At 42.2% G+C, this 22,537-nt stretch overlaps 1 protein-coding gene across 1 annotated transcript; it reads left to right on the top strand.

The window, feature by feature from the left end:
• Positions 1 to 3,477: 3,477 nt before the first annotated feature.
• HAPSTR1 (HUWE1 associated protein modifying stress responses) lies at positions 3,478 to 18,943 on the top strand. Its single transcript, XM_072349438.1, has 4 exons — positions 3,478 to 3,876; positions 4,574 to 4,654; positions 8,444 to 8,719; positions 15,554 to 18,943. The coding sequence occupies exons 1-4, from the start codon at positions 3,657 to 3,659 to the stop codon at positions 15,796 to 15,798; spliced, it is 822 nt and encodes a 273-aa protein (XP_072205539.1). The 5' UTR covers positions 3,478 to 3,656; the 3' UTR covers positions 15,799 to 18,943.
• The last annotated feature ends 3,594 nt before the right edge of the window (positions 18,944 to 22,537 follow it).

The raw sequence follows: 22,537 nt of genomic DNA, 5'->3' as shown, positions 1-22,537 counted from the left end.
AGCATGGAATCTGTGTTTAATTTACAGGGAGGAACAATTCTTTAATAACTCAGTATTGCGAAGAAGATATAGGCACTGTTTCTCAGGAGGCATCAGGGAGAAGAGTGCTTGGGTGTGACAGTGTACTTTTGCACGCTGTGCCATTCCTTTCTCTTCTTTCCTTTGCCTCCTCCTCCACAATTTACCTGATAGAAATCAATTGATTTTGCCTTATTCTCCAGGTTTTCTTTGCTGCATTATTCTTCTAGTCCCAGAAAATGCTTGGCTTCTTCCCAAGTCCCCAGCTCCCATTTTATATTCATATGGTATAAAAATGTTAGTAGACCATGTTAAAATTATTCAATCAATCCTATTAAAAAACGACAATTTCTAATTTTATGGACAACATGTAATTAAAAACTATTTGATCATATGCAGGAAAAATTCAACATCCCAGTTCTCAAGCTTCTTCACACTGCAGCCCCAGAGATCATTTCAGTACTACTCCAATGTTACTCAGTTGTAGTTGGTGTTCTACAAGTAGAAAGGAAAATAGCCCTCTTAACATCAATTTCTATCAGGAATTTCTATCAGCTGTAGGTATTTCTGAGAAATGCACATAGCCAGGTTTCTCTGAATTAAACCAGGAAATCTGATTGCTGTATTTTTACCCAGGATTACGTAACGTATCTCCCTGCTTGATTTATACTGAATGGGCATCAGTCATAGCCAAATGTCAGGACTGAATGCTTGATAAATTATGACTAACACTACATTGTATTGCAGTAACCAACTGCTTATTTCACAGTTGCAAACATTATGCAATTCTTTAGAAATATTCAGAACAAGAGATGTGTAGTACACAAAATCCAGGAGAGCCATGCGCCCACCTACATCACACTACGTGTGCTAACTTCTGATCTCACATCTTACACAGGGCACCTGCAAAGCCCTCAGGAGTTGTCAGGAGTGTTTCTGGTCAACTTTTGAGCAAGGTCTGATAAGGGAGATGGATTTAAGGACCTATTTATAGGAGTAGTGCTTGAACATAGTCTCATCAGACATTCCTATTTGATGTCTTTCAATATTTAAAACATTTAAGAACATACAGAATGAGCATTTCCAAGTTATAGGGAGCTTGTAAGAAATCCTATTCAATAGAGAGCATAGTTTCACTTTTTGTTTTCTTTAAAACAGTTTCACAGGAGAAAAATCTGTCTCAGCGTGGTATATACTTAACAGCCTACTGTTAATGCATGATTTACAAACCAATTTCATAGATTGCCAATATTTATCTGTTTATTTATTTATTATACCCTTCCTTTAAACGCTACCTTTGTACATTCACAAAGACCCCATAACTCACACCTAGGACTGTTTCTAAACCTGATAAAGTTCTTAATCCTAGCCAAGGACTCAACAGAGCCATGCCTAGAATGGAAGACAACATCCATGCTTCTGTATGTGTGCATTTGCTTGGTGTGTGAAGACTGGCCATAAAGCAATACGAGGATGTTTGTTTTTTATCACAATTCAGCCTGACCCATAAATTATATTGCATGTCTTAGGAACAAAATGATATAAACCTACATTAATTCCACTTCAAGCATCTCTAGAAGCATAAAGGACTTTGATATTGGCCAATACTCTCAGAGTGTGCTGTCCTGCTCACAAGATGAGTACAGAAGAAACTGTGGAAGGATTCTCGTAACTGGTGTAGCTGACAGCAACGCCATTAGAAATTCCAGTTACAGAGAATTGCAGAGCTAACTTACGTTGTAGCTGTTAAGTAACATTGACTCATTGGACTCCTAATTCAGGGCTGCTTTAGAACAAAACCAAACCAAAACAGTTAAATAATTAAGCTACAGCTAGCAGGACAGTAAATTATGTATCTATTGATATCTAGCTTATATCAGCATCTTCAGCTCTAGAATAGAGAATTACATACTTGCACTGGTATCATGCTTGTGCTAAAATTACGATACAGCAACAAGCTCAGTTTCCCTCTTGGCCTAAGAGTTTATTTGAGGTACAAATTGAGGCGTAAATCTCTTCTCTCTTTGGGATGAAAGGAGAGGATGGGAGCTGTGTAGGAACTGCATCACTGCAGTCCTTTTCTCTTACCCCTGTCACTCGAATCCACTGTCACCCTCATCTCAGACACACGTGAGACTCAAGTCCTCTCCCAGGAGGCCAGCAGGCACCACGTATTGCCAGGCCTTCAATGCGCCTCAGTGCTGCCTCGCTGCTCGTTCCTCAACAGGCTGCCCTTGCGAGAGCACCTGCTGAAGTCATCCTCCTTCTTTGCTCTGACACAAACACAGTCATCTTCCCTCAGTTCTCCTTGCTGGGCTGAGAAAACTTCCTCACCAGCTGCTCCTCATACGCTGCAGCAGAGCCTGCGGTTCCCTGGTAGCCCTGGGAAACTACAGCTCCCACTGTGCTGCGCAGTGCTGCAGCCAGAGTCCGGCCGTGCCCTGAGAGCTATGTGCTGGCTCGTGACCACGGACAGGAGGTTCCCTGCTCCCAGCACACAAGGGCATTGACTGCATCAGATGCTCTGCGGTCGGAGCCAGTTATTTGTGGAGCTCCAGGTATTTCACAGAGGGCACAGAGAGCGGGAAACACCACGGCTTGTCTTGCACATTTGCTTTGACTTAAAGTAGCACGGCTGGAGCAGTCAGACGCAAGCATGTATTCTGAAGGGATCATAAGGTGCTCTGAATTAGTGTTTAAAGCGGGCACAAAGGAATTCTGTCTTATGGCCGTCTGCCAGAATGCTTTCCGATACAGAGTAAATGCAAGTAAGAATATAGAAACCGCAGGAAAAGAGCCAGCAGGGTACAAGTGCTCCTCGCTTCCCTCTGGGCCCACACCACGCACCCTGCGCAGCAGCCGGGCCTGCTGAGCCTTGAGGCACGGCGACGCGCGCGGCCGGCGGCCATCTTCCCGGCGGGCGGCAGCCATCCGTCGGGCGAACATCCGCCCCTCCAGCAGGTCAGGACGCGGCCGGCTGACGCTTACGGTCTTCGCCTCCTCCTCCCCGTACCAAAAGCGGGGGGAAACCCGAGGCGGGGCATCACCTTACTCCGCCCCAACGTCGATACGGAAGAGCAGCAAACCCACCCTGCCCTCAGCTCGCCCGCCCGCGCAGCCGCATCTCGGCCTCAGGCTCTCGGACCCGGCGGCGGGCGGGGCCTTCCCCGGGCCGTGCCTCACGCCAGGGGGAGGGGCGAGGTCGCGACGAGGCGGCGAGGGACGGCACTGCGCCTGCGCCGCGCGGCCGGCAACGTCTGCGCACGAGTCGATGACGACACAACCCATCTGCCGCTTGGCCCCGCCCCTTCCGTGACGTATCTCCGGATTGACGTGCGTCTGAACCAGTGCCGCGCAGTGCAGCCGTTCAAACCGGCGGTGCCGGGGTAGGGGTGTCCAATGGCGCTGCGGGGCGGAGTTGGACGGCTGCGCGTTCCCGGGCGGCTCCGCCGGGCTTTTATTGCGCTCGGGGCGGCGCCGTCGCTCAGTGTGTTTGGAGCTGGGGCACGCGCCGGCTGGGCCCGGCGGCATGGGGGTAAGGTAGGGCTGGGCCGGCGGAGGAGGAAGAAGGGATCGCGCGGCTGTTCGGCGGGGCCGGGCCTTCGGGGAGGCGGAGGGGTCGCGGAGCCGGCCGGAGGATGGAGGACAAGAAGGAGGAAGGGGAGGCAGAAATCCAGGAGCACGGGCCCGAGCACTGGTTCAGCAAGTGGGAGCGGCAGTGTCTCGCCGAGGCCGAGCAGGAGGAGGCGCTGGCGCCGGAGCTGCAGGACGAGGCGGCGGCGCAGCCCGAACACAAGCAGCAGAAGCTGTGGCACCTCTTCCAGAACTCGGCCACCGCCGTGGCCCAGCTGTACAAGGGTGAGCGGCCGGGGGGGGAACGGCTAGGGCGGGGGAGGGCGGCGGGGACGGCGGGGCTCGACCTGGGGGCGGCGGTGCGGGGCCGCTGGGCGGGGTGGGAGCGGGACCGCGGCCCCACAAAGGGGATGTGGCGGCGAGACGGCCCGGGCAGGGGGAGGAGCGGGCTTCCGGCCCGGGGGGCTCCGCGCCCGTCCATGGAGGCGGACGGGAAAACAAAATGGCGTGAGGGCGTCTGCGGCCAAGGAACGTCGCCCTTCGCGGCCGCCGGCGGAGGGCTCGGCCTGGGATGGTGGCGCGGGGCCCTTCCGGGCGCTCCGGCGGAGCCGCCGCCGCGGGGGAGGCCGGGCGGCGGGGTAAGCCCCGCGGAGGTGAACCTCGGGCTCCGGGGGGCGGGCGGGGCGGGGACGGGCGGCTCTGCCGGCGGCGGCTGCCGCCCAGCCCGGGGAAGAAGCGCCGACAAAATGGCGAAGTGCGGAGCCGGCCCCATTGTGCGGTGGGGTTGCGGGCGGGGGCAGGGCTCGGCGCTTCCCTGTGCGGCCGCGGGAGCAGCCGCCGAGCCCGGCCCGACGGCCGGCCGCCCTTCCCGGTCCCGCTGCCGAGCCGCCCTCAGAAGGTGGAACAAAATGGCGAAACCTAACATGGCCGTTCGGAGTTAGCGACTCCAAAATAAACAGCGTGTGTCCTTCCCTCCCTGCAGACCGGGTGTGCCAGCAGCCGGGGCTCTCCCTTTGGGTCCCTTTCCAGAACGCGGCCACTGCGGTCACCAACCTCTACAAAGGTAAGGGGCTGCTGCCCGTGGCCCTCTCGCTGAGCCGGGCCTGCTCGGCCTCCTGCCCCGGCTTACTCATAAGCAGGGCCTGTTAATGTCTCTTATTCACCATGATAAAATCTAGCCCGAGACTGCTTCCTGAATCTTGAGAGTTTTCCCTGTGCCATTTTAGCTGACAGCAGTTGAATCTTTTCTGTTGCCTCATGTCAGTGACTAACAAGTTAAAAGCTGTTTTGTTTTGAGACCCTTGAAAGGGGGTGTTCTTAGTGTGTCTCTTACGATTCAAGGGAAGAGTGCAAGAGCTTCTGAGGGACTTAAAGTGTCCTACGTAGCTTTTATTTTGTGGTGTGTTAAATGCTGTGATGTCAGTCTAATGTGTGTGCTTTTTGACTGAAGTGTAAGTTGGGTTTAGTGCTTGTGAAAAAACTGCACGTAAACCTTTTTTAAAGAGCAAAACTTTGTTCTTGTGGCAGTGAGGCTTTTTGAGTAAGCCTTGCAGAAGTCTCCTGCTTTATTTTAAGCACCTGAATGTTGTTCCCTCTCATTAGGGTGGTTGTAAGAGAGTGTTCTTAGCCAAAGCTTTGGTAAGTGCCCCTTGTACTTATGGCTGTGCTGTTTGACTTGACTTGTCAAGATCTGTTTCTGAACTCTGCTGTTCTTCCAATTGGTACAAGAGCTCTTGGCTTCAGAAGGATTGTCCATTGGTTTTGTATGAGCAGAGGATGAACTTGGCAAGTGTGAATCCTGTTATTAACTGCCTTCCCTTACTAGGAAGGAAGATGCACTCTTGAGTTTCAAATTGTTATTTTTCTTATAATTCTGAGAGTGTTTTTCTTGTTCTGTACAGCACGGCTTGTCGTACACCCTGCAAGTTTTTCATTTGTCTTGAATTTCCTGGTTTGTGGGATTTGCTTGAGCTTAGCATGATTTTGGCTTATCAGGTTTTTGAGGGGTGTGGAGGATGCAAAAAGCAACTGTAGATAAATAATTCTCACTAGCAGAGATCTCTCTTGCAAGAGGTGTGTATGAATACTGTGTTGTCAGATGTGTAAAGGGGCAACCCGTTATCTTATGGGGTAGATGCTCTTCCTGAGGGAGAGGGCTGCTGAAACATGGACTGGCTCCATATAGTGTCTTGAGCATGGCGCTAGAGGAGCAGCGGGTAGTAAATTGTCTGGAATTATTAGTTAGTTGCAAATGATGATGTCCTTTCCAGTGTCCTTGCTACAGAGTCAAAGGCTGTTTAATTTTTGCTTAAATGACTTGGGTTAAAGGTAATCAAGTTAAAGGAGTCCTATTTTTTTTCCCTGCTATAATATGCTTAAGGGCAGAATATGTAGTTTCTCAGTGCTTAGGGAAACTAGAATTCAAGTAGGAAGCGTCTTCAGGCAGGTAGTGTGTAATACTTCAGAAAGGAGTGTCTGAAACCTCTCTTAAACAGACTGAAGTGCTTGGTTACTCAAAACTACAGTCTTTTTTCAAGTCCTCACTTGATTCCAAAGTGAATCCACTTAGAAGGTGGAAGAACATGCCTAGGGTCATCTAGACCATGGTGTACCTTGCAAGTAAAGAGTCCATTAATGTGAGTTTGCCTTGAGTATTAAACAAAATTACTCTTTAAAAACCTCCTCTGGCTTCCTCACGCATTCAGTAATAGTTATGTCAAAGGAATTTTGACAAAACATTGAAGTGTTAGGTGCTGTGAGCCAAATGTTACCAGCTTCCCCTTGCCCCATCAGGTTTCTGGTTTGGTAACTTCAGTGCATCGAAGCCTTTAATGGGAGCAATGTAAGAAGCAGTGTGTAGGGCCAATTTCATGTATATTAGCATTTTTCTTCAAAATAAAATTCATTATTGTACCACAACTAGAAGACCTGGGTTGTGGATTTCTACTTAAAGAACTGAATATCTGGTTTGTAAGGTAGGATTTTAGTCAATCTGATTTTTGAGCCCACAGTTTGCCTTATTATTGAATAACGTTTGTAACTGTGAAATGTAGGTAACTGGACTGCTTGTACATCTTGTCAGTCTTTGTGAACAAAACAGTTGTAGGTTTTAATGCCTGATCTTTCCTAGGGTAATGATGCTTGAAATTTGCCTAGAGTATGGTGACAGTGGTCGTCCTCATAAGTGACCTTAGTTAGCCCTTTGTCAAGTGTTCTTGGATACAAGGAGCGCAGGCCTGTTGATGTAGAGCTGGGTTCTTCATCTCTCAGGGCTTTCTCAAGGTATTTCAGGAAGGGATTAAAGGGCTGTGATCAGCCTCCAGACTAGCTCTGAGGTGTTTGGGTTGTTGCCCTACTGCGTTGAAGTCAGAGATGGTATGGAGTTAAAATGGCTGGAGGAATCTGAGTTGTCATTGCTTTGACAGCAGTTAGCTGTTGTATATCTTTCAGTCTTTTGATTGCAAAGCAGCTTAGGAAAGTATTCTAAAAAAGAGTGCATGAAGGTAATGTTATTGTACTGAATATACTTTGTGTTGTTTCCAATGAAATGATCTGGTATTTCCTTGCTTGGTAAGTTGTGCTATATTTGAGATATAGCTACTTGGAAGTTTTTTTAGCACTACTTTATGGGCCATCCAATGGTGCCTTAAAATAATGTCCAAGATTAATAAGTGGTTATTCTCATTCTTCTATGTGAGAAATAGATTAGATGTGTATATCACTGTTTACATGTAAACCAATATCTGGGACAGCTGTTCATAAATCTCAATACTGTTTTGAGGAAATGGCTTTTATGTTGGACTTCATTAGTAAGGGAAGAATTCCAAAGCAGTTTCTTCTACCTTTAAGTTTAAAAACAAATCTGGAAGTCAAGTGAATTGTGTTGTAGTGGGTACTATTTTAGCTTTGAATGTAGTGAGAGCCAACATGGCAGTGGTTTTCATGGTGAACAAGATCAACATACTTGAGTAAAGAATATGATTTGTCCACCTGTTCTGAAACTTGCTGATAGTACTTCTTGGCTGTCAGTTTAAGATCTTGCTGTAGTTTGAGAACAATGTAATACAAGTAAATAGTGTTTGTTAGAGATGAAGTTAACTGTTATGTGCAGATAACCAATTGCATCAATGGCAAATAAAACTGCATTTTCTGGCAGGATTAATTGTAAGTAATACCTATTCAATGTTTTTGTATGTCAGATTTGTAATTGATTCCTAAATGGGGAAGGAAAATCTTAGGTAATGTATTTACAAAAGAAGCCTAATTGAAAGATGTCAGAAATGCTGTTTTTAGCTAGATTCAAAACTATGGCCTCCCATAAATTTCCTCTATGTAGAATTTGGATTAAGCTAGGACTCTAAAATGGGAATCTTCTGAAAATTGCGCATCTGTTAGCATCAAGAAAATAGTTGATTCTTTTCTGTGCAGTTTCCTAACTCTGCTGATGTACTTTAGGAGTGCACAGAAAGTTTGTTAAGCAGATGCGTGCCTGCTGGTTTAAGCCTTAGACCAGCCCAAAGGATGCTTCTAATGTTAATACAGTGTGGTTTCATTGTGCTCTAGTGTTAACCTCGGGTATAGCAAATAAATGCTATTGCTGAGGAGTTTAACATTCTGACTTGTAAAGGTGGAGAGGGGGAGGAAGGGGAACTAATTAACTCATTTTAATTAATATTTCTTAGTTTTAATAACTTATTTTCACTGCTAGCAAACTTGGTACTGTATTACAGTAACCTGTAGAAGACATGCTTATTTCTTTTGACTGAAAGTAAGTCATGTCAGTGGTGTACCATACTGTATGTTTTGTTCCATCTGCATTATTTACTAAGAATACTTTTCTGTCTTCTTGCAGAAAGTGTGGATGCCCATCAGCGAAGCTTTGATGTAGGAATTCAGATTGGCTATCAGCGTCGGAATAAGGATGTGTTAGCTTGGGTTAAAAAACGCAGAAGAACTATTCGTAGAGAAGACTTGATCAGCTTCCTTTGTGGAAAAGTTCCTCCTCCAAGAAATTCTAGAGCTCCTCCAAGACTGACTGTAGTATCCCCTAACCGAGCTACTTCAACAGAAACTAGCTCATCTGTAGAGACTGATTTGCAACCCTTCCGTGAAGCCATAGCTCTGCATGGTAACAGTAATTTTTCAATACTACTTGGTTAAAACTGGGTGGGAATTCATAAAGCATGTCTTCCTCTTATGCTTTGGATTTTGGTCACTGATACTGTGATGTGATGTACTCAATGTTCCAGTTGAAGGTGTCTACCTAATTCCCTAAGAGCTTTCTGTATGTGAAAGACTTGGTAGCTACTAAAAAGTTGCATGATCAGGTATTATGAATGAGGTGTGTTGTTAAGAGTTCACGGCTGCAGAATATTTGTATCAATGCTTAAGTAAATAGAATTCTTGGGAAATGGCATTACTATGCTTGCAACTAGTGAAATGTTAAGTTTTGACTAGTAGTAACTAACAGATTTATGTGGGGTACATGAAGAAGGAATTAACAGTTTCAAAGTATCTTTGGGGATCCTCTTAGTGCCCATGTTTTTTCGGTGCAAGGATAATAAAGAGGTATTCTGCTCCAGCAAGTGTCATGGAGAGGGATGCTGTAGGTTCCCCTCACTGCAGGAGTCCTGCTCAGCTCTCATTCCTGGTTCACTTCTTAAAAATGTACTCCAAGTTGATTCATAATGAACTTCCTTGCTGTTTTTAACAGTGGTGGTATAGCTTTTAAAAAGTTACGAATGATCAGCAGCTAATTCTGCTTTGAACTTCAATCCAGCAAGTGATAAAGAAAATGGTCCTGAGGTGAAAATAAGCAGTTCACCTTTAGATTTTATTATGCCTTATAACATTTCTAAGGGGTAGCAGATACTTTGAGCTCATAATAGACTGATTGTAAGACGCAAAGATAAAACTGTCTAGAAATATCTGTGGAGAAAAATATTAACTTTATCATATTACTTCTGGTAAGGAGTAGGATTTAGGTAGTTAAGTACATTCCTTAAAATGTGGTCTTTGCTACGGCAGTTTTTCAAGATGAATAAGCCCTACGCTGTTACCAGAATTAGGCTATCACTTCGTGGTATTGGCTGCTCTGTTGCCATTTCAGTGAACCATGCTTACACCTGATCATGTTTTTTTGGCAGTTTTCCTTCTCATATTGGAAGGTGATTAGAGAACTCTGTGTACCAGTATTGTTTATTCAGTAGGTTAAGTGGATTTCATGAGGAGGACAGCTGCAAAAGCTGACTCTCATGTAATACAGAATGATAAGCAGACTTTAGTTTCAGAAGGGAAGTTTTGGTGTTTTTTTTATTGTTAAATTCTGTGCAGTTTGCTTTAAGTAAAAGCTTACCAAGTCACTTAAACATGGAGCACTTTTAAGGAGAGTTATTGTTGGGTATTCACTGAAGTTATTTTCGTGTCCTTGTTTTTCCAACCTCTGCTTAATATAGTGGTGGTTCATGGAAGTCATTTTGCAGCATGTGAGGTGGAACTTCTGCGTGTAAAGTTTGGAATATGAAACGAATAAGGTTCATGAGCAGGGTAGGAAGTTTGCTCTGATAGTACTGTGGGAGGGACTAGAAATGTGCTCTTCCCCTTAATCAGCTGGTGGACAGGGTTATGTGTCAGTCACCTTCTGGATTAGTTTCTTGTGATATCAGTTTCAGTCTGATATGACACATGCTGTTTGTATTCCTCTTTCAGTCACTAGACTTGTGTAGGGCCCCATGACTGTTTTTAGGCTAGTACCTACAATTTGTCACCTTCCATCTCCTTCTTGCCTTTTTCTTTAACACTGAGGAAGTGATGATAAAATCTCCCAATCTTTGTTCCTGTTTATTGTTGGTCAGTTTAGGACTGCTTTGTTTTTGTTTGTTTTTTTAAACCTGCAAATTACTTTTGTACATTAATTTAGGGCTGTGTATCTGTGTCCTTGGCAGGCTGCTGAAGTGGTGTGCTACTTCTAGATGCTGTGAGTAAATGTAGTGAGTAGCAACTTCAGCAAGTGTTCAGGAATAAGGCTGTAAGTGGAATTTTTGACTGGTGTGTAAAAGGGTTTTGTGCTAGAAGGCTTTCTGTGGAAGAGGAGGATTCCTCTATTAGTGACATGGATGGGCTGAGTCAGAGTTAGGGGCAATACAGAAACTTGCTGCTTAATGTGCTGTGGTTTGTAAAACAGGTATGAGTTTAAAGTACAGAATAAGGCTCTGAAATTCCTTTACGTGGCTTATTGTTGGTGCTTAGAAGGGGATAGTGGCATGGCTGAAGGCCTAGATCCTTCAGTTTGCTGATCTTACTACTTAGAGAGGAAGTACTGTACTTTAATCTCAATATTTTGTTTTAAATCTGAAAACTTAGAGAAGAAGCTGTATAGTGATGTAGTTTAATACTTCCTGGCAAGCTGTGTGCAGCTCTAGGTGTATTCCTTAAAATAAAACTAGAGTATCTCTAATTGAATCTTGAAAACCTTTTGCTGCATCTGCATGTCTTCCTAAAACTGCAGTTTTAAACTTTTCTTGCATTTTGATCCTTGTCTGGCATGTATTATAACTCAGCAAGGTGATTAAACTGCTTTACTGATGAAAGCTAGGCAGTTTGAACCCTGAACTTAGTTTTGTGGTACTATTCACATACGGGTAAACTTTACTCCTGTTTTAAAAGCAGAATGATCAAGAAGAGCTGTATGAACTTGGGGGTGGGGGGAGGAATTCATAGTGAGCTTCCTTTTCTCTTGCTTCTGTTACAGCATTTCTACTGTGTGCATCTGTTACTGAACTCCTTTAGTGTAACTTCTGGGTACCAAAGAATGAATCTTGCAAACTGGCAAGTAAAAATGTTTGCCCTTGATGGCAACTCTGCATTATTGGTGTGCTGGAGGGCACTCTTTGAAATACAATCTCACTTGAAACTAACTGTTAAAAGCTTTACTCAGCACTTAAAATTTGGGAAGTAGTTAAGGTAAAGTACGCTGTTGTACCCTGCAGCTCAAGTGGATTTTTCTTAGAGTTACAAGTGGTGAAGTGTATTCCTGGAAGTGAGAAGGATAAAATACTACTATTGTTCAGCTCCTCAAACATGAGTTTGCAGTTTTCATCCAACCCTAATAAGAAAAGCAGTCAGTATAGACATAGATGCATCTTCCTCAATGTGCATGTGTGAGAGAAGAGTTTTCAAACAAAGGTTACATCAAATTGATCTGATACATGTCAACTTCTAGACATTATGACTGTCAGATCACTTTCTGCCTTATTAATAGGTAGGATGCAGTCTGCCTCCGAGGCTGCATGAAGGTGCTGGTTGTCCTGCAGTCTGAAATGATGCTTTGATCTTCCAGTGTGGGGCTGAGATTCTGTCAGATGTATATGCAATGTGGAGTCTGTACTCTAAAATCCACTTCTCCAGAACTGTGGGAGAGAATGCCTTGTATTTGAAGGGAGCAGCAACTCAGGAAGGCAATACTAAGAAGCCTTGTAGTTCAGTACACTTACTTAAAGTGATGCATTGGTAGACAAGAGCTCAGTGAAGAAACACAAGGGTTTTTGCTTGGTAGACTGAGTGTTGACATGGCATTGATTCAGTCCCTTTGAGCTAAACTCTTACTCTGCCATATGGAAATATGCAGCTTGACTCATAAAGATTCTAAATGTCCGTGAGGTTTTGTCTTGTCTTACCATCTGTTTTATATTACAAATTAGTATTAAAAAGTGGAGAAGGAAGCAACTGACAGAGACCACAGGAGAGTAGAGTTTAGATGAGCTGGATAGGATTAAATTTGACATGAAGATTATGTATACATATCATGAGGTTGTGTTGCTGGAACTTGTTGTGTAGCAGTAATTAGACAGAATGTGGTAGTGAGAAAGATTTTGGTGAAGTTAACTGTTTGTTGCTTTGGTCATACTTCAAGTGTGAATGAATATTCCTTTTAATCCTTGCTGATCAAAACATCTGGAAACAGTAGTTCATGCTACGACTATGCTGAAGTCATTGTGAACGTGGCTACAGTGCAGATGAAACAGGTTGTGGTTTATGAAGCTTCAGTTAGGTTAGTGTAAATAAAACTGCCAACTCTAAAACACATTTACTTATGCTGAACATTTAATTCTCCATGAAGCATGAATGTTTAGCCAAGCATTCTAGTGATTTGATAAGCTTGAAGAGTACGTACTTAATTGTAACCAATGTTACTGAACTAATATCCTTTCTGTACTGTAACTTTTACTAATAGTGTTATAGTAAGTGCTCTAAGCCACCCTTCAGATATCAGTAATTTCACAAAAGTCATCCATGTGGTATTTCATAAGAGAAAAAATAGTGGAACTGAGAAAGTAATGAATACTATCAAAAATTTCAGACAATGCCCTCAAATCTATTTAAGTCCCAAAAAAGGAGAACTATGCATCCTTTCTTAAAGGCTTCTTATAGATTTCTCCTGCAAAAAGCCATGGGAGATTTCAGCAGTGATCATGGGGTAATGAGATAAGTAAAAACAACTTAGCTATTGAATCGGTACTGTTTTGTAGGTAAAACTGAAGTGCCTGTGATTAGGTCCTGTTAATCACAGTGAAGTTGTTAAATGATGTTACTCGTCATGTCATCTTACTGTGTAGTATCTATTACTAAGCTAACCTAACTGCTTAGCTTAAATGCTCTCAGAATACACTAAAAACTTGAAGTAATTCTCAATAAATGGGTTTTCTGAGATTTTCCTCTTGCATGACAACACCTTTCCTCTAAGAAATGAACAGTGGATCATTCATCCTGAAATAGGTTCAGATCTTTTTGATTACATTGCTGATTGCCTTCAGTGACATTATGTGAAATGGCAATTCAGTGTTTCAGCATGTCTTGTTTTTTCTCTTCTGTACTAGTTTGCCTAGTCTTAAATTGATGTAAAAGTTTCACTTGACATTAGATTGATGTATAGTGCTACGTAATATGGCAACTGCTGGTAACGATACAAAACTGTCACTCCATGGTGAGGCTGTTTGCATACTAATGATGACCTACAGATATTTAACTGATCTACTATGAGATGGAAAATTAAACTGTAACTAGAAGTACTTGTTATGTTACAGTATCATTGTATTCTGATCTTTGTAGCAGCTGATTTGAAGCTACTTCACTGCCTTTGACACCAGGCTTGATTAAAGTTCATAAGCTTCAGAGTAGCCTCTGAGAGAGATGCTGGTTCTGAGTCTAAATTTGTAGTGATTTGGTATTAGCTAAATACTGAGAAGTGAATGTCTGCCTGTGGCATTGCTTGCAATGCTCAGTGTTAGAATGCTGTAGTGTAGTAGATATACAAGTCAGAATTAAGAAGTGTACCTATGGCTTTAAACAATGTGTGGTATTTGAAAGTCTCTTCTTAAGAACAGTTAAAAATGTAGTTCTTGAGTGATGACTGAAAAATGGTTTCTCACCTCACAGATCAGTTTTGGCTTTAGTTTTTGTAAAAAAAATAGAGGTCCCTTGATCATGAGCTGTACAGAACAGTCAGTGACAGAGTGATGTGAACTGTCAGTTGTGGAAGTAACAGTGCTGAACCTGTGTGTTTACAGCAGTTCTGTTAGGGATTAGTGCTGTGGAGAACCATTGGCAAACAGTTTGGGTTTGAAAGCATCAGGAGCATCTACCCTCTGTGCACTGTTTTGTTTTTCCAGTTGAGTTGTACAGGATGGAATGTTCTTCCTAATGCTGTGTCAGTTGACATTAAACTTTCTGCTGTCTTTGAATTGTGTGGTGATTTCTTACCTGCTTAACTTTTGTGCATCTTTTTTTTGTTTGGGTATTTGTGTCATTGGTTGGGTGCTTTGCTTTATTTTGCCGATATATAGGAGTCTCATTTTAATGGCTTCAAATTTAAGCTCAACCTGAATTCTGAGAGTACCAGAACAAACTTTGGCTTTGGCCTATTTTTTCATTGAAGGGGCTTCTGTTTTTTAAATACTTTGTCATTTTGGATTAAAGAATTTTAATGTTGTTAAAACCCTGTGGGATTCTCATCAGGCTTAAAACTGTGCTTCTAAGTCATTGGAACATTCACTGTGGCTGTCAGCAGAAGCTCTAAGGGAGCACAAGCTATTAGCTCTTAGTGGACATTGCATAAAATACTCCACATAAAGTAGATCTTGTTGTCTGGTGTTATTTTTACAGTGATGTAGAGTGAATCTGGCTAACCTGTCCTGTCATGACTTGTGTATCAACCTGCCATCACTGCAGATGGCTTTAGAATCTGATAATTAGTAAGAAGTTTTCACTTCTGTTCAGGTTATTATTGAAGTGTTACAAAGCATAGTGATAGCAGGGAGCCTGTCACGCTGCTTTGGAGCAAATCTGCCAGTAGTTAATTCTGGTCAATTGACATGTGGTCTTGCTTTCCTGCTTTAAGTGCTCTGAATACTAATATGTTGGCTAATAATGGCAGCCCTGCAATTGTTTTTACTTAAATAATTTTAAATCAGTTGCTTTACAAACCTGTGTTGTGCTGTCATCTTGTTTCCTTTAGAAATTAAGGGGATTATGAAACAAGACTAAGTCAACTTTGTAATTAATTCCAGCAGTAGGGAAAGTTTCCTCCTGTGTCAGAAATGGCTTAAGTTGAAGCTGTCACATGGAGTAGACTACCCTTCCTTTGAGTATTTTCACACTGACTAGCACGTCATCTGCTTACAGAACTAGTGCTTACTGTTGTGTGCTGCTACAACCTGGTGTATAAACTCACTTTAAATTCTGTAAGAAGGAGCTTTTCTAGCTTCTCTGTTCTCTTGTACCGAAAGCTAAGAAGGGATGGCAAAAAGCTGGGAGGGTGATTCCTGGCCTTCAAGTGTGTGGAGCACAAATAATAGGATGAAGTGCTTGTAATGTATCACTAAGTCAGATAAATGTTGTTCCTGTACACACAGGAAGTTACTTTCTTGGCTGCATGTCCTAAACATTCTTTCTTTTCTTCCCTTAGGTCTTAGTGGTGCAATGGCTAGTATAAGTGTCCGCTCAAGTACCCCAGGCTCTCCTACTCACGTGAGCAGTGGTTCCAATGCTAGTCGAAGGAGAAACGGACTTCATGATGTTGATTTGAACACTTTCATATCAGAAGAAATGGCACTCCACTTGGACAATGGTGGAACTAGAAAGCGTACCTCAGCCCAGTGTGGCGATGTCATTACAGACTCACCAACTCATAAACGCAACAGAATGATCTAAACTGCATAAATTTCAAACCCACCATGCTGCTTGAAAGCCACTTGATCCTCAGAGTACTATTGAAAAGGAAACATGAGGCCATCTTCCCATATTCACTGTTTAAGACAAATTCAATATTTGCCATAAAAAAATTTTAGGTATTACATTAGACGCCTCTTGTATCTGCGGCTTTCTTAAACTATATTCTTAGCAGAGGACATCAGATATTGTGTAGTAGTTAGCAAGATCATCATAGGCGAACATGTATCTGTTCCAAGGCTAAAAGTGACCTTACTTGTATTCTTAAAGGGAAAGGAAATTTCAGACGTTTATTTGGTTATAGAATGCTTTTTTTGTCCTTTATTTCCTGCTGTGTTGAGTATTTGCTTAAACAGTATTGCCAGTTTGACTGAAATTGTCTACAACATGACTTGGCATCTTTGTCAAAACTGCAGGCTTCCATTTTTGCAGCACTGTACCATGCACCTAGTTTCTCTATAGTAACAGTGTGCAAGTTATAAATATTGGACTGTACCCTTTTTAGTTTTAAAAGCAGTTGATAATTCTGGTGATTGTGTGATAATGTAAAGAGGTGCTATGATGGTCATGCAATTAATACTTAATATTGAATCAATACAAGGATCTTTATTGGGTTCACTTTGTGTGTTTAGTGCTCTGAAGTAGCAATATAAAACTTCCCCAGTTAACTTCATAGACTTTAAATCTTCAGTTTGAGGAAATATATGTACTTATTGGTATTATCCTTGTGGTAACCATACGCAGTGCAGACTGCACCAGTGCTGACCTAAATTTAGAGGAAGATGTCCTGTAATTGGAAAGTAGGCTTTTCTGTTCAGTATTAGTGAAGGGTAGGCTTTGTGTACACCCATATCCCATTTGACATTTCTTGTGAAGTAATTGCCCATTGCTGGGGAGGGGTGGGAGGAGAGGGAGTGAGGGGGAGTAGTTGGAGGAAGGGTATCGTCTAACAAGTAAGACTTCTGGTCACAAGTGGGAACTTGGACTAACTTTAGATTCTCTGTGATGCCATCTCCTTCATGGGAGGTGACATGCAGGTTCTGTCAAGTGCTAAGAAAATAATTTAAAACTGGAAGTTGATTTTTAAAAAAGCTCTGGATAAACATGCTGTAAGGATGAATTAAAAAGGATAAATGGCTTTCTTTTTGTGTTGAGCTTACGTTCATAGGATCAAACTCTGCCATAAAGGAAGTGTTATCAAAAACTGAAATAGGCATCAAGATTGATGGGGCTGCAAATCAGTTTCTGAATGGGGATGGATACATCAGTCTCAAAGGACTTTGTTTTTACATGTAGGTAGGAGTTTTTTGTGTTTTTTTTTTTTTCCAGGTGGAGATGGCTTTTAGGGCCTCAATCTCTGCCTAAGAAATGAATCTTACAGGAGGAGTAAGGAAACAAGGAGCTCCAGACCTGCAGGCTGGGAAAGGGTGTTTAGTGAGGTGGTATATATGCTTAACTGGAAGCATAGACTCCTCTTGGATGAAATGCAGCTGTTCTAGATCCACAGTGCTAAATTCAGGTGTCATACTTAATAGATATGGCACCTTGAGCTCCATAACATACAGCTCTTCAAGACTTCTGCTTATGTAATTGTAGAGTCAGATCTTTGTATTCCTTGTTACTTGAGGCAGACTTGACTGTAGTCTTGCTCCTTTTTGCCCTGATGTTCTTTCATTGGTGGTTGTAGATGAGGCAAGACAGTAATGATATATTTAAAAACTCAGAATTCAAGACTCATAGGAGTGTAACTTCCTTGCTCTGTGGTGCTTCCATCCTATTTCTTGACATGAAGAGCTCATAAGGATGTCAACATTTGCACAGCACTGTAGCTAGAGGTTCTGTATATGGGGCAAGTGCAAGAACTGTGCAAAGCAAGATGGTAAGACCTGTTCTAAACTCCCTACCTGTGCTACGTAGCTAAACTTGCACATCACCTGAAGGACTTGGAATACGTTAGTTTCAGTTACTGCTATTAACTATGATTCATAAGACTTATTTTATGTGAAATATTAAAGCTGCATAAAGCTAGTATTCATTTGACTGCGTTTGCAACTGAAACTTTTAAGTATCTAAGCATTAGTATTTATTTGGCTGTTGATAGAGGAGTTTCTCTGTCCTAAATGGAGATTCACAAAATGAAAAGTAACAGGTTGGAATCCTGACCAGAAAAGACACATGTGGAAAGCACTCATCTGTTTTGTTTATTCATTAACTGTCTTGTACAACCGAGATGTTCATGCTCTGCAACTTCTAACACTTCATGTGTAGTGAGGGTAACATGCTGATACCAGAGTTATGCATACAGGGGTTGAACCGTTAACACTGTTTCTGATCTAGCCCAAATACACAGAGCCTATTGCAAACTGTCTCCCCTTCCTTGCAGTTATATCCTTATAATGCTCCGAACCATTACTTCAGTCTACTACCCCTCAAAACTGCATTTATTTGGCTTTCTTTGATTTGTGCCATTTTTTTCTTTGAGAAGAAAACAGTCTTAAACTAATTGCAGTGATATATATATATATATATTTTTTTTTTGCCTGTACCTTAAATACTTGGCAACTTGTTTTTCTGTTCAGCCCCGATTGTTTTTTTGCTCTGTTAACCATGCTGGAATAATCCAAAACGCACATATTCACCTGGTAAATGGGAGAGCAGATTGTCTCAAGAAAATAGAAGTTAAAGCTCAGTACCTTTTGCTTTGAAGATTATTTCTTGCGTCAGTGTAGAAAAGTGTAATTCTGGAGAGCAGCATTCTGCTGGTATCAAAACTAGCTCCTGGAGCCTGAAGTAAGTTGATGTTAAACACTGAAGACTGTTTAGTTTGATTTTTAAGGAAGTGCTTATTTTTGCTTTCTCTTATGAATCATATAGTTGACAGGTCTTTTCTCCATGTACATCCAATCTAACATGAATGTGCGGCAAGTTACATACAGTACATCCTGCACTGAAGCTACTGAGCTTGGCTTGCTTATTAATGAAATACGTTTTAAATGTTAAATTTAAAGTTATATTACAATAAAGTAATGCAAAAATGATTTTGGCTGAAACTGAAGTCCTGCAGTTAAACTTATTCTCAAATGTGGTTTACCCAACTGGAGTAATAGAAACTCTAAGTCATAATAAACCTAATAAAAAAAAAAATAAAGAAAAATATTAAGGCTGCTTTGTAATTCTTTTAAATTAGTAATACAGTCTATCAGTAAGCCCTCAACAGAAGATAAGTGTGAGCTACAGGCTTATATGCTTCTGCAGAATAGAATTTGATGGCAGCTGTTTGAATCTAGCTGTATTTAGGCTTTCCTCTGTCTTGTGCATCACAAGCTGCTGTGCTATGGGCTGTTGGAAGTCTCGGGGTGTACTGCATGCATTTGTGCAAGATGTATGGAATTCAGCACCGCTGAGCTCTAGGAAGAGCATCTTAAAATATGCAGCATATCCTATTCAGGGGTGGAATTGGTATTGACTTTGGTTCCATGGTGATTTCTCTCTCTAGCCAAAAGACTTTGAGCTTATGTGCAACAAGGTGCTGTAATAACAGGCTTTCCTTGCTGTGTGTGGGTGTCCCCAAACCTGCAAATGTTGTTTTGTCTTACCAGCAGGCTTTGGAGTTTAGCTGCCTTTTCCAATTTCTAACCAGTTAAATAATATAGCGATCTGAAAGTATTCTTATATGACTGCTAATGTAAGTCTTCCAAATGCTAGCCTAGAGCTAGTAACCCTTTGGCAGAAGAATGTACACTTGGCTTCTTCCACTTCTACCATCTGTGGTAGCCACCAGGCCTTGTGCCTTTCTTGTTCTAGAACCTGTCATTGTTTAAAGTAACAAGGAAGGTGCTAACACCTGTTAACTATTTCAGTGCTGGTTTCTGAAGTTTTAACAGTGTGCATAAGCTCATTACTATAGAGGTGAATAGCTGGAGCTTGGTAAATGGTTCTACAGTCTGTAATGGACTGTTTCTATATTTAACACCAGTGCTTTCTGCTGCTTCTCCTGTTGTGGATCCTTTTCACATAATCTGAAAAGAAGTGGAAATTGTCTTAAGTTCATAATGGAAGTCACGAATAAACCAAGTATACCCATTTCTGTGTAGTGCATTATAGAATCATAGAATTACTCAGGTTGGAAAAGACCTTAAAGATCAGTAGTACCATCGAGATCTGTTACAAAAGAGTAAATGCTTTTGTGTTGGTAAGTGGATTCCAGCGTTTCCTATGATCTTGTGACCAGTGATGCTGATTTCATGGTTCAAACTGCAGCGTCTGGGGATTTTGGAGCACCAAGAACATGGGGCTGTTTTCCTTGGCTTAAGGTGGGAGTGTGTTGGGGAAATGTGTGCAAGAATCCGACCTTATGATACCACCGATGGGATCAGTCAGAATATGGTTTGTAGGAAGTCAGGAACTTCAGTATAAAAATGGATGGTTAATTGATTACATCCAGGACTGCTTTTTAATCATGTTTCATAATAGTTTGTCTTTCTTACGTTAAGGTTGAGATATGTATTTGTGTAATCGTGTTGTATCACCACCTTACCTGGCAGCAGCTCATGATGTTCCTTCAGCTCTGAAACTTCTAAGCCATGAGGATTCTTCCTCCTATATCTTGCACATCTGTTGTTCTTTCACAAAGTGTTGCAACAGAAGATCCAGAATATTTAAACTAAGTACTCAGAAACTTGTATGAAGATTCCACTGGGGTTTGGATGGGGTCATTGCTGGATCATACCCATAGGACCCTGCCTACCTCAGCCTCACAGAATATGGTTGGTTTTGGAAAGCATTTGTTTTGATGATGCACTTTTCTAGGTGATATTCTAATTAGAAGTAGATATGTGCTTTTATATCAAAGCCAAACCCTCTAATTAATGTTCTGGGGGACTGGTAACTGATATTGTGAAATTTGTAATATGATCAAATCTTTGGGCTTTTGCTGGTGTTTGTTTTGATGTGATCTGCTATATTTGCTAAAACTGTGCATCAGTCTGATCTGATGCCATGTGGCACAAATAGGCATCTTTAGACTTGACCATGTAAAGTTTTGCAGGCATATTTCATTAGTCTTATATGAGGTTCCCAGTATTGCTGGTGAGTAATGCACCGTATTGCCTTTCTGCCAGCTGACTCGGATTATGAGATGATTCTTGGTCTCACCATTTACCTGTGCATGTACAATTAAGATGCTACTGTTAACTTCAAATTTTGTCCATGTTTTGCAGCTATCTTGCCACAGCTGTTCTGAATAAAGATGCCAGAAAGTTAAAATCAGACTCCCCCCAACCTACACAGACATAAACCTGCCTGATGCAATGCTGTAGGCCAGCCTCGTGGTATAGTGACATCAATGGAGACTCCAAGATGGTACAAACAGCAGGAGTCTTGAGGAATGTAAGAAATGTGATGGAAGGAGGAGGTAAAAGGCCTTGGGCAGGTAAAGTGAACTTGCCCACTTAATTATAAAAACCTCAACTGCAATAACTCCTTGGCTTGGATCAATATTGGCTGTAATGGCCAACTAATGATTTTGGGCAACTTGAAAAACTGATTTTTATAACTACTTACCTGCTGAACAACTTAACGCTAAACAAAACAAATTACATTTCTCAATGGAGGCATGCTGCACTGTTAAGGAGAAGAACGTTTTAAGGCAAAGATTGGGAAGTTATTTGGGTTCAGTGGAGAAGTCTTTTAAAGCACTGTGAGAGGTTTCACAGTGAAGATGCTGATGCTTTAAATGGTCTCAGTTTCTCAAAGCTTTAAAAGGATTACGAAGAGCCATTGGGATTACTTAACCACCATGCCCAGTCCCTTTACCCAATTTGAAGCCCAGTCACTCAGCAAGCAAAAACAATCCCTCGAGTGACTCTTGCCAGTGATTGTGAAATGGCTCTTTGTAACACAGAATGTCTGAGGTTACTCCAGTTAGCTGGGAGGCAGGAAGATGACATTGGAACATGGCTCTAAAAACTGATGATATGCTCTTGCTGCACTGAGCATCTCGTTGCTTGCAGGAGAAAAAACCACAACACGTACTGACTAGGAAAATGAAGTTTAGGCCTGAGGAATAAGAATCTGTGTTGCAGATTGAGCATCTGTTGTTCATTGGCTGCGATGCAGGGCAAAGAGGCAGGAGTGCTTTGCTGCAGGCTGCTGGGAACACTGGGAAACATGTCAGATGTCTGGAGAAGAAAGTCCAGCTCCCAGTGCTTAAGTGCTTCCTGGGGAACAATTGCAAGTGAAGTCTACAATGGTTTTCTGCAAAGCCTGATGTTTGGTAATGGATGGAGTCTGGGTATGGAAGGAATTACAAGGTGTAATTCATCAGAAACAAAGGAAAACAAGAAGTAACGTTACACAACAAGATCTTGTGCCATTTCACCCTGGCTTGCATGGCTGTAGCGGACTGCATTTATTAACATGATAACTGACCAGAACTGGAGAGAGAGGGCATAGCCAAACCCTTATACTTTAATTCCATTACCAGCTTTACAACGTATCTGATATACACTTGGGTAGGTATGAATAAAGATCTCTTGAAGGAATACAAAAAGGGCAACCAGAGGCCACCACCTTCAAGCATTATCTGTAAACACAGTTTGTCAGAGCATTCCAGCTGGCAACCTCTAGGTGAGCTCACAGTGATCTCAGATAAAACTACTGCTGAACAGAGACGGGTCTTTAGCAGCTTTATGGCACTGGGCTCATTTGCACTGCTCAGGAG

Source organism: Excalfactoria chinensis, chromosome 14 (genome assembly GCF_039878825.1).
Source record: "Excalfactoria chinensis isolate bCotChi1 chromosome 14, bCotChi1.hap2, whole genome shotgun sequence".
NCBI classification, from domain to species: domain Eukaryota; kingdom Metazoa; phylum Chordata; class Aves; order Galliformes; family Phasianidae; genus Excalfactoria; species Excalfactoria chinensis.
The sequence above is the reverse complement of the archived record's forward strand: the minus strand, read 5'-3'. Positions and strand labels throughout refer to the sequence as shown.

Bases quoted from the DNA above. Each gene is read 5' to 3' on its own strand.
- HAPSTR1 (XM_072349438.1), top strand. From the start codon at position 3,657: ATGGAGGACAAGAAGGAGGAAGGGGAGGCAGAAATCCAGGAGCACGGG. The intron at 3,877-4,573 runs GTGAGCGGCCGG...CCCTCCCTGCAG, and splicing joins CGTGGCCCAGCTGTACAAGG to ACCGGGTGTGCCAGCAGCCG. The intron at 4,655-8,443 runs GTAAGGGGCTGC...GTCTTCTTGCAG, and splicing joins GGTCACCAACCTCTACAAAG to AAAGTGTGGATGCCCATCAG.